The sequence below is a fragment of the Manacus candei genome, unplaced genomic scaffold (assembly GCF_025592945.1).
Source record: "Manacus candei isolate 608988 ecotype Guabito, Panama unplaced genomic scaffold, ASM2559294v1 h1tg000074l, whole genome shotgun sequence".
In the NCBI taxonomy this organism is placed as follows: Eukaryota; Metazoa; Chordata; class Aves; order Passeriformes; family Pipridae; genus Manacus; species Manacus candei.
The window spans coordinates 243,511-255,528 of NW_026138122.1; the positions used below are offsets into that span (position 1 = coordinate 243,511).

Consider the following 12,018-nt stretch of genomic DNA (forward strand, 5'->3'; position numbering starts at 1 on the left):
ACATGGAAATTTTGTCATTATTTTCCTTAAACAGACATAAAAAGTTTCAGCTAACTACTTTCAAAAGAGTACTGAGGGAATAGTCATATTGGAAAGAAGAAATTAAGAGCTGTGCTTTCAAAGGTCATTCTTCTTGACAGGGGCCAGAAGTAAACCTACACAACCAGAAGCCCAAAGATCTGTAATGTTGTAGATACTGTGTAGAAAGAAGGGAATTTTTTTTTTGTCCTTCAATTTGGCTTTCGTGTAGGATTTAGCTGTTTTCCTTCCTGCTTAAACCCTTTGTGCTTTCGTATCAATGCCCAAGAGAAAAACAGTAACAAATGGGCCTCAAGGACCTGTGCTGGGACCAGACTGTTTAATATCTTCATCAGTGACAAATAGTGGGATTGAGTGCACCCTCAGTAAGTTTGTGGATGACACCAAGCTGAGTGGTGCAGGTGCACCAGAGGGAAGGGGTGCCCTACAGAGGGACCTTGACAGGCTTGAGGAGTGGGCCCACATGCAAACCTCATGAAGTTCAACAATTGGGACAACTGCAAGGTGCTGCACCTGGGCTGGGGCAGCCCCCGGTATCAATACAGGCTGGGGGATGAAGGGATCAAGAGCAGCCCTGCCAAGAAGGACTTTGGGGTGCTGGAGGATGAAAAATTGAATGCAACTCAACAGTGTGCACTTGCAGCCCAAGAAACCAGCTGCATCTAAAGCAGCATGGCCAGCAGGACAAGGAATGGGATTCCACCCCTCTATTCCACTCTCATGAGACCCCACCTGGAACACTGCATCCAGCTCTGCGATCCTCAGCACAGGAAGGACATTGACCTGTCAGAGTGAGTCCAGAGGAGACCACCAAGATCATTAGAGGAATGGAACACCCCCTCTAAGAGCTAAGAGAGAGGCTAAGAGAACTGGGGTGGTTCAGCCTGGAGAAGGGAAGGCTCTAGGGGCACCTTATTGCAGGCTGTCAATACTTAAAGGGGGCTTTAAGTAAGAAGACTTTGGAGGATGGGAGGTTTTACTGGTGACTACTTTGCTGTGTGATGGGTTCTTTGTTACCTAGTGAGAACATCCTCATACACACATTGTGCCGTGCCCGGTGGAATTGTTAATGAAGAAAGGCCATAAGAAGTGAACGAATCTACATAGAAAAAGAACTCCAAGTGTAGCTTTCACATCTCAAAATAAAGAGACATAAGTGTCATGAGAATTAAGGTAACAGGATTTTTCTTTGAGGGTTAATCTCATTTTAAAAGGACTGCTTTCCAACGTAGTATTAGATGAACCTTTAGTTCTGTGGTGTCTGCTTTCAAGTGACTGAAGTTGCAGAATGTGCACTGAAACAGGAATAAGATTAGACACAGAGTGCATTCAGGTGGTTTGAGAAGGGTAGCACTGAAGTGTCCTTGCAAAGCAGTTATTCACTGCAGTCTTGCCTCATACCCTGCCACTGCAGCATTGAGAATACCCCATGATGCACATTTCTGCCTGGGAGTCTTGCTTGCTTTCGTCAACCATCGTTTTAGAGGTGATTTGGTGGTTTTGTTCTGCCAGTTACAGCTCTCCTTTTTAATCCTTCTATGGCAAATGGTAGTTGGCTCATGTGTTCCATTGAACCTAAATGCCGATGTTATTTGAGAGGAAAAGTATTTTATTCTGTACTACAAAGTATTTCCAAGCTGTAAGAAAGTAGACTCCAGCATGTAATGGATCTGCTTTACCATGTTAACAGACTGCATGATTAACCAGTCATGTAGGCATTGCAGCTGGTGTATGAGGCTTTCACTTAATATTTCTAACATCTCAAGACTGCACGTGATAGCTTCTAGTGATTTTATTACTTTGTGATGAATGCAGGTGTACAGATTTATGATGAGATCAGAATCTGTAACATTGTGCTATATTTACAGAGAGTGACTTCTGTTAACAGTTCAGTCCAACACTGCAATAAGAAGGGCAGGTTCTGTCAGTGAAGAATAGTCATGTCTGCTGTAAAGCATGAGCTCTGTGGGGAGAGAAACCTGCAAAGAACAAGCAAAACTGAGCATCTTATCAGGTATCTTCATAAAGATTTGATCAGGAGAGGACACAAGGTCTGTCTTCATGAAGTCTCCTTTTTGATCTCGATTGGTTAATTTGCTTTCCTTTCCACATAGAGGTGGTAAGGACACATGTAATGGACTAGTAATATTAATTTGTTCCTAAAACCTCTCAAAAGCTTCCTGTGCTTTGAGAATTTGATTGCACTTTGCTATTGCTCTTAAAATAGTCACTTAAGTAAGAGAGATACTTTGTCATACAGCTGACTGAGTCATAACTCATCTTTCTCAAAGGTGAACCTGAAATCCTTCATTCTTCACCCTTTCAGAGATGTCTGTGCAACAACCTGTGCTTGACAGCATGAGCATGGACTTGATAAAGCTTTAGTGAAGTGAAAGACAGCAAAGGGTTGAAGTTCATTTGCTGTACCTTCTTTCTTCTAGATTTTCAGTTGTGCCTGTATTTTCTCCTGTTACCTGTACAATTAACCAGCTATTTTAAGGACTTTCTTCAGAAGCATGCTCTCAGAACTGTCAGTGCTTTGGGAGCTGTTCTGAAGGGGTGTCTTAGTCTTCGAGTTGTTCAACTGGTCAGTTATAAATTCAGTCTTGAATGGTGAGGATGAAGAAGTAGAAACATAAACAGTATAGTTATATGTAAGCACTTATAGCAAAAGCCAGGATAAAACTATAGTTAGTTGAAATACTCTTTCCTCTGTGAATTTACCCATGTTTTAAATGAACAGTGACAAAACAGAAATGAAAATATTTAGCCTCAAAGCTTGTCAAGAAGAAACATTTCAGTGGGTTAAAAGCAGATTTTTAGTAGTTCCATTATACCCTTTCTATTCAGGTAGCTTTATGATTCGTGGGTGTGTTATTGAAGTACAGTAATTGTTTCCATTTAGGTAAACAAACATTGAAGATATTTGATGGGAATGATGCAGTGAAACGCAATCAATTTCGACTGATTTCAGTTCCGAGGATTGCAAAAAATGAAGAAGTTGTGGTAAGATACCTGGTGCAGGTCAATATTCCAATGTGATAAAGGGGCATATGATTGCATGTTACAGTAGTCAGAAGCTAACAGTTTTACAAATCTAAATCAAAACCAAGAAAATCTGTAAATGGGCTGTCTAATTACAATGTAATTAATGTCTTCATATAGTGCTCTTATTTTAGAACATCTGAAGAAAGGGTGGCTTACACATCTCTAGTATTATGGGGACCACAGTGTATCACATTTTAAGCAGTCATTCTCCTTCTCTGTGTGACTCTGAAGTCTGATATTACTGATGTGAGCAATACTGGATAACTTGCTCCTTCACTATAGTAGTTAGTGGTTTGATGTTTATCCTGAACAGCCACCAATATTGCACTTGAGTTAATCAGCTGTGAGCACTGAAGCATACTATAGTTATCTCTGCTCCTTGGCTGTGAAAAGTAATGAATTATTGATCACATACTGGCCACTCACTGGTTTTTCCACTGCTCCATCTGGGGTGGAAAAATTACTCAGTACTAAATCAGGTGTACTGTACAGATCGTAATTTACTGTACTAGGCAGAGACCCCACACTGTGCAGAAATAAAGCCTGGAGGGGGAAGAGGGTGGTGCACAAGAGAACTGAGCATGTCGAGGTCTCAAAGTCATAAAGGACTTGGAAGAGTATTCCGGAGAATTTATTACTTCAGAATTTTGACAGTTTAAAACTAAAGGTCATTAGGATTTTATCTTGATGCTGTGCTGAAAATCAAGAGGAATTTTGAAAATGGAGTGTAGTGTTCTGCATGTCTAAGATCTTTAAGGAAAACTGTGCAGAGGGCTGAAAACACTTTTTTATTTAGGAGTGCTACTTGCCTTTCAAGCACATTTTATCAGACAGCTGTTTTTAATACCAGTTCTCACAAGTGAGTTACTGGGCTGTATTGACTGCAGCATCTGTGTTAGCAGAGGTGCTGCAGGCATGGGCATGGATGTAAAATTCCTGTGACTGCATGCATCTTGCAAGGACAGATCTTACTTTTCAGAGGTGTTCAGGGCAGACTTGTGGCTGAGAAACTCTCTAATTTTCTATATCCCCTTGATGCAAAAAGATTGAGTAGGCAGAGTTGGGCACGATCAAATGTAATTTACCATTTTACTTGTGCAGCAAGTGTAGCTTTACTGGTGCTGAATTTTTATATCTGATTTTAAAATGACTATCATTTGCCAAAAATACTGTGGACTGTGTTCAAATCCATTGATATCTCAAGTTTTCTTTTTTCATGCTCACTAAAATTTGTTTTCAAAACTTCACTCTTGTTTTAGTTTTTTGCCATTGCTGTTTATCTACAGCTCTGAGCTTAAAGCATGCATTAAAGGTCCATTTCACAAATAAGGTATTTATAAATGTCTGTGGCTACACATGTCTTAATGGTGTCTTTTCAAGTAGATGTTAATTTATCTTGCTGTGTTTTAGGAGGCTGCTTTGAGGGCGTACTATATAAATGATGACCAGCAGGAGTACGAGCTGCAGACCTTCACGCAGCAGGTGCTGCTCTCTGATGATGTTATCAACAGGAACGATGCTGCAGAGGACAGCAACTTGGGCTCAGTATTCCGAGAATCCGTTCCTGAAGCTTGGATCATCAGAGCCAAACCAAAGGACGAGGAAGTGATCAGAATTTATCCTGCCTGGCTAAAGTGAGTATTTTCCGAATTGATGCTATGCTGCTTGGCTACATTTGTCTGCTGTAGTCTAGCCCTGTTTGTTTCAGTTACTGAAGCTGCAGAAGTATAGCAGAGAATGTACTTTCCTTTTCTGTGTTTCAGGATCCTTCTGTTCATTTCTCTGAATGAGTAATATGCATATTATTCATTTCCATGCCTGGAAAGTCTTGGGTTTCTTTACAGGCATGGAACATAGTGTACAGCTTCTGCAGTTCTATTTTCATGTATTTGGTCAGGAAGATGCAACTTCACATTAACTATATCTGTAAACAAATGATGGCATGCACTTGTCACTTGAAAAATTGATTGATTTTTTTTTTTTTTTTTTAAGAAATATGAAGTAGGAAGAACTACAGTGTAAGTTCCCATGTGAGATTAGGAGGAAAAAAAATAAAGGAAAAAAAATAACTGTTCCATTTACCACTGAGACAGTATAAATTTTAAGCATATTTGGCAGTGAAAACAAAATGGTCTGGTGACCTTTCCATTTCTGAAGAGCTGTGGGATTGATCATATTTAACCATTTGTTCAGTTTGCTGTTGCAACTACACTGCCAAATTTTATGAAAGACTTAAAGGTAATTTTGTGTATAAGAGGAAACTTAATTTGCAGTGCTACAATTGTAATTACCAGTTCCTTGAGATGAAAGCCCTTCCTTGTCTGTAGCACTGATAATGCATCTGCCATGAGTCTCAGTGAACAACTTTCTTCAACTAATGCCAATTTGACACCTAGGTAAAAAAGGTACACACAGGATAGGTCAAATGATTGTCCTAAAATAAGTATTTCTTTTCTCTTAGGGTGGGAATGGCATATGTTTCTCTACGAGTAAATAAGGATAGCACGGTGCAGACTGTGATCAAAGAAGTGCTTCCATTACTTGGAAGGCAGGTAACTGAAAGATCCCAAGCCTGTCCATATACCACCTGAGTGACCCTGAAGTGGGGTGCATATATTTTTCTCTTCAGAAGAACTGTAATTCCTTCGTTTGCAGTTAATGTACATGATTTTAGTGTGGCAGATGATCTCGTGTGACTGGCACGCTGCTCAGAGCTTTATGCATTCTTCCTGGTAGGCACAGTTCCTCTGTACTGGAGGGTACCGTCAGTCTTTCTGGGTCAAGCAGATATTCTTGTATGAACACAGAATCACTGTGTTCATACACTTCTAATCTTACCTTGTTAGGAAACTGGCAGTCACTGTTAGGATGATCGTGCTTGTCTCGTGATTCTTTGTGCTGCTCTGCAAAGGAAATCAAAGAATCACAGAACATCTCAAGCTGTAAAGGACCCATAAGATTACCAAGACCAACTTCTTGTTCCTTAGAGGACTACTTAAAACCAAAGTGTATGACTAACAGCATTGTTCAGACATTCCTTGAATTCTCACAGACTTGGTGCCATGAACACTTCCCTGGGGATCTTGTCCCAGTGGTCAGCCATCCTCTCAGTGAAGGCCGTTTTCCGAATGACTAGTTCGAACTTGCCTTGATGCAGCTTTGTTCTCTTTCTTTGGGTCCTATCACTTGTCACCAGAGAGAGGAGATCAGCACTTCTCCCTTCGCTGCCTCCCTTCAGGAAGATGTTAATTGTGGTGAGGTCACCCCTCAGCCTCTTCTTCTCCAAGGTGAACAAGCCAAGTGCCTGCTCCTAAGTCCTGAGCTTGAGTTTTTTCATCATCATGGTCGCCCTGCTTTGGACACACTCAGATGGTTTGATGTCCTTCTTACATTGAGGCACCCAAAACTGCACACTGTACTTGAGGTGGGGCTGCCCCACTGCAGAGCAGAGGAGGATGATCATTTCCCTCGACTGGCTGGTGATGCTGATGCCCCTAGGACACAGTTGTCCCTCCTGGCTGCCAGGGCACTGCTGACTCAGATTCAACTTGCCATCAACCCCATCCATGAGGTCTTTCTGCAGGACTGCTCTCCAGCTCTCCTCCCCAAGTCTGTATTTTTAACCAGACTTACTTACCCCATCCTAGGGGGATCTGACAGTTGTTCCTGTTAAATTTCGTACGGTTGGTGATTGCCCAGCTCTCTAGCCTATGCAAATCTCCCTGTAAGGGTCCCCTATCCTCAAGGGAGCCCACAGCTTCTCCCAACTTAGTATCATCAGCAAACTCACTTCCTGTTCATTTGATGCCTGTATCCAGACAATTTATATAAACATGAAAGAGTGATGGTCCTAAAATTGAGCCCTGGGAAACCACATGGGTGACTGGCCACCAGTCTGATGTAACCCCATATACTCTAATGCTTTGAGCCTGACCCATCAGCCAATTGCTCACCCAATGCAGTATGGACTTGTCTAGCTCTGGACAGGTTATCCAGAAGGATATTGTGAGGGACAGTATCAAAGGCTTTACTAAAATCCAAACCCACTACATTCACTGGCTTCCCTTGGTCAGCTAGGTAGGTGACTTGTCATAAAAGGAAATTAAATTTGTCAAACACTACCTTCCCCTCACAAACCCGTGCTGACTGTGACTGATGACTTCATTTTCTCTCCAGTATTTTTCAAATACTCCCCAGAATAACCATCTCCATGATTTTACCAGGCACTGAAAGAGATTGACAGGGTCTTCCTTTTTGCCCTTCTTGAACAGTGGAACAGCAGCTTGCCATTGACTGGGACCTTTCCAGATTCCCTAGACCATTGAAAGACAATGGAGAGAGGTCCCATGATGACATTGTCCTGGTCTTTCAGTAGCCTGGATGAATTCCATCTGGCCCTAATGATTCATGTGCACTGGGCTGAAGCAGCAAGTCTCAAACAAGGTCAGGGTTGGTTGGGAGTCCCAGAGCTCATCACTGGTGTTGGACAGAAGTGAAGAAGGCATTGAATGTCTCCACTTTGTTTACATCCCTATTTTTGAGGTGACCAACCTCATGAAGTAACAGATCAATATTATCTCTGATCTTACTTTTGCTAGTGATATATTGACAATATCCCTTATTGTTGTCTTTCACAGTGCTTGACTCAATTGGAGTTCAAGGCCAACCTGAACTCCAGCAGAGCTTTGGCTGCAGAAATTTTCTCCTTTCGGTGGCAAGCAGCATCTCTGTACTCCTCAAGGACTGCAGGGAAGGACTTGAGGCTGAAACAAAACCATATTCTTTTGGAAATTATTCCAGATACATCTTGTACTCTTGTAGATGCACATGTTTTCCTCAGAAGATGGTCTCTTTTCAATCTGCCTGCCCTTCTGTCCTTGGTAGAGTTGGTGCCAAAATAGCATGACTTTTAGGAAACATTTTAGTAGAATGGAGACCCAAAGCTGTAGCATGCACATTTCATTTAGCAGCTGGGGCTTGTCAGCACACCAGCAGATCAACACACCTCTGCTGCTCCATGGAACAGCCATGCTTCACAGAGAGTGACTTCTGCCTTCCATGGTTATTTACAGGGTACATAGGAACATGCGTGTGGCTATCTATCTGCAGTAGGTGATAAGTGTAGATCTCTGTCTCAGTGTACCCAGCTGTGTAATGCAGGCAGCTTGTTTTGCACCGTAGCATAGTTCTAGGATTTGTTGACAGTCCATTTCCTCAAGTGCTGTGGACCTTTTAATAAGAATTTGAACAACTGTCTGCAAAATTTTGTCTCACCTGAAAAAAGTAACTGTCAAACAGTATAGTTGGATACTCTGTTTGGAAAAGATCTTCACATCTTATGTGTTTGGGAAGCTGACTGTATGCTGTAAAAGACTCAGTTCTTAGGCACAATTGCGATTTCTCCAATAGTGATAATTTTTAAAGGCTCTTCTCATTTCCCTGTAAAAAGATGCGCATACAGGAAATTTCTTTTTAATATCCAGAATTTGCCCTTGATGAAGATCCTCTCCAAGTCACTTTCATCAAATATCAGGCAAAGCACATGTAGGAAGTTGAGGCTCTTAACACCCCCGTTCGTGGCATGTAGGATTTTTCTCTTGAGTTTCAAGGCCACAAATTAAGGCACTTCTTCAGCCCTCAGAGTCACATGTTTTCAGGGTTTCAATAATTGTAGTAAATGGTTCAACTCTTGACTGTGCCAGCTTTTCTGGTCCAGCTGCAAGGCACTTGAGTGGTGTCTGGCAGAAGCTTGGAGAAGAGGCTGTGGCACATGTAAGAGATCGCTGCCTTTGGAGTTGTCCCAGGCGAGGGAGAATGGTCAGCTGCTTTTGCCAAGCCTAGTCCCTGGGCCATGTTCTCAAAGAGCAGGTTTATTCCCAGTGCTGCATGCTTTCTCTGGAAGGGCACTCAGGAAATACCCTGGATGAGCTGCTGATTGCTGAAGCAGGAGTAGAATTAACTGTGCTGGCCAGGTGCCACTTCATAATGTGGCTGCAAGGATGCCAGTGTATTTAAGGGCATGGGAGCCTGGTGCCATGAGCATGTAAAATGAAGATTATTCCTGACTCAGACGGAGTTGGTTAGAGGAAGAACGTTGTGATTTGATTTAAAAATGTTTAATTTTCATGCTCTCTGTGTACAGTGTATAACACAATAACGTAAACATCTGGCAAAATTATGTTGTTCAGAAACTGCATTTACATGTTGCATCTTTTGGCAGACAGAGTGCCTCCAGAATTTCAAATTGGTAGAAGTGCTTATGGGCAGTAAGCAAGGTAAGTGGAGTAGCATTGGTCAAAGGCACATCTGTAACTGATCTTCAAGGGGTTTTTTTCCCATTCCAACGCAGTTGCAGTTCATTTTTTACAAAAAAAAGACACAAATTAAGCTTCATAATGATGTTGAAATACTTCATCAGAAGTGATGCTGGTGCTCCTCAGTTTTGTGTGTCCTCTGAGAATAAGGTTCCCTTCTCTGTTCTCACATAAAAATTTACTTGTGGTTTCTGGTGCGTGTTGACACTTTGTCCTGTTTTGGGGAACTGTGTTTGACTGACATAATTGCAGTTATTTATTAAAGATTAATTCTAAAGTTCAAATGACTCCTTCCGTCTCTCTTCTTTCCCCTGACACAACCCCCAAACAAGAGTAAGTTTGAGTCCTAAGATAGTCCATAGATAGTCCAAATAATATGTGTGTGTGTTAGGAAGTACAGAAATCTGCAGTCCTGGCATTGCTCAAGTGTTCTGTGATCCTGCAGGAGCTGTGCTGGTGTTCTCCAAGTTTACATCCCTTTGTGCTTCAGTATTCCTAAGGTTGTACAGAGAGATAAATAAAGCCATTGAAGTAGTCTGATCTCTGACCATAGCTTTGTAGTTCAAGAACTGGCTCGATACTTTTCTTTATGTGTGAGCATTATCAGGCAGTTGTTTTGTAAGGTTATTGTAGCCTTGTGAATGCCTTAACCTTGGTTGGTTTCTGGTGCTCGATTTTAAAGTATCATTTGCAAACTTACTTTGACTGGAAGTTGTTAGAATTCTTTTAGTATTTTGATAAAACACAGGAGTAGGTTATTAATGTAGCTGTTAGTGAATATAGTTTTAAGATCTTCTGTCAAGGAGTTTAGACTGTTAATTAAAGTACTGCTTGTATTTTGAGTAGGTCCAGGCTGTTTCTGCCTTTCTTTAAAGGAGGGTGGTGTTTAGGAACTGAGAAAAAGCTCAGACTGTTCCAAACATCTAAGTGTTTTTTCTGTTGAATAATGAGTAGTTCAGGTCACCGTGGTCTTTTTTGTTGAAGTTAGTTATATGCAGAGCTGTACTTTTTCCCTAATTTTTTTCTTTCTTTCTTTCTTTTTTTTTTGTGTGTTTAATTGAGCCTGATAATAATTTACATTCCTTTCTAACATCATCAATGTTCTTGCTGTCTCCAGTTCAGCGCATGGTTTTGGACAATCAAGAACTGATTCTTAACAGATTCAAGGACATACGAAAGGTAAATCTGAAAAAAAAAAAAAAACCCACAACCACGATCCTTTTATTTTATAGAGAGTCCCCTTTCTTACAGAAAAAGTGAGTGTCCATTTACCCCCCAAGCTGTAGAGAAGCTAAGATCTTGAGGTTTGCTTCTGTTTGTGATATTCTTTAGGCATAGAGGATGTGATTGCTAAGTGCAGAACTGTTTTGGATTTTGTTTCACGGTGTCTTTTTGCCAAATGTCACGTCATTTATTTTCCTTTATTTTGGTAGACTTCAATACGTCAGATGAATCAAACAAGATTTTACATTGTGGAAAACAGTAAATCCGTTGTGCAAGTAAATTTATTTGTTGGTGGCCTTCCACCTCAGCTTTCTGCTGAAGAATACACAAATATTCTCAAGGAAGAATTAGCTATCAAAAGTAAGTAAACAGGTGCATTTTTACATACTTCAACTTGTACAGAACAAAATGTAGCATCTATTGCTCCTTTTTATTTTTATTTTTTTTTTTATTTTTTCTGACCTTATTTAAAAAAATTATTCTGCCTTGTACTCTCATGGAGGCTTTTTTTTTCGGAGTGAAAAGCTTTTCACTCTTTTGAAGAACTGTACGTACCTTAAACCATTCAGATTATGCCAGTGCAGTTTAATTCCCTGTACGTGAATGTCCCTTTCCTTTATTAACCTCTGACACTTTTTGTGTGGGTTGTTCTTCACATTATTCTTGGACTTTGTGTCTGGTCGTGGAGGAGTGTGAGCAGTGTTTGTGCACATATATGGGCAAGCACATATATGCACACATATATGGAATCAGGGAAAAGAATTTATTTTTCTTTTTCAAAGAAGTGTAATTGATTTTTCGTAATAGTCCTTCAACCAACGCTTTCTATAAACAGTGTCAGGAATGCATCATGGTTTTTGTTTCGGGAAATGAAGCGTTTTTCCCAATCTTTTATGTAACTTCAAGAGGAATTAAACTTAAAATGCTAGAAAGAATTCATAGTCACCTTTTGTGAAAATCAGTTTAGCTTTTCTTACTTGCAAAGTAAACTTAGGAGAGGGAAAATGTGAGCTGGAGGTTCTCCCTATATTTGTATAACTTTTAGTATTTATTTATATTGTATTTATGTAACTTTTAAAAATACTTTAAATATTTACTCTAAATGTACCCAAGGTTTTATGTGTTTATATTTTTACCCTTTGCAGCAAATGTAGTATCTGTGAGTCATGTTTATCAAGCACAAGGTAAGCATTAAGATTTTTACTCTTACAAACTATGTCTGTTTTCAAAACTGCAGCCTAATACTAGAGGTTTGAAGCTCAGAGTATGTTAGTTCTACTGCATAACCAAAAAACCCTTCAGGTAGAATGTAAAACATTGTATTTATGAAGAGCAGTGGATTAGTGTTACCTCATTAAAAAAAAAGTTAAAAGGTTGGCTTCATGCCTTGTGT

General features: G+C 40.4%; 1 protein-coding gene across 1 annotated transcript in view; it reads left to right on the plus strand.

Moving 5' to 3' along the window:
- The window catches only part of DGKQ (diacylglycerol kinase theta), a 94,006-nt gene that overhangs the window by 52,102 nt on the left and 29,886 nt on the right, over positions 1-12,018 (plus strand). Inside the window, exons 8-14 of the mRNA XM_051809089.1 lie at positions 2,945-3,045; positions 4,498-4,721; positions 5,549-5,639; positions 9,308-9,362; positions 10,519-10,580; positions 10,835-10,985; positions 11,771-11,809. Of these exons, the coding sequence (XP_051665049.1) occupies positions 2,945-3,045; positions 4,498-4,721; positions 5,549-5,639; positions 9,308-9,362; positions 10,519-10,580; positions 10,835-10,985; positions 11,771-11,809 (723 nt within the window). The remainder of the gene's footprint in view (positions 1-2,944; positions 3,046-4,497; positions 4,722-5,548; positions 5,640-9,307; positions 9,363-10,518; positions 10,581-10,834; positions 10,986-11,770; positions 11,810-12,018) is intronic.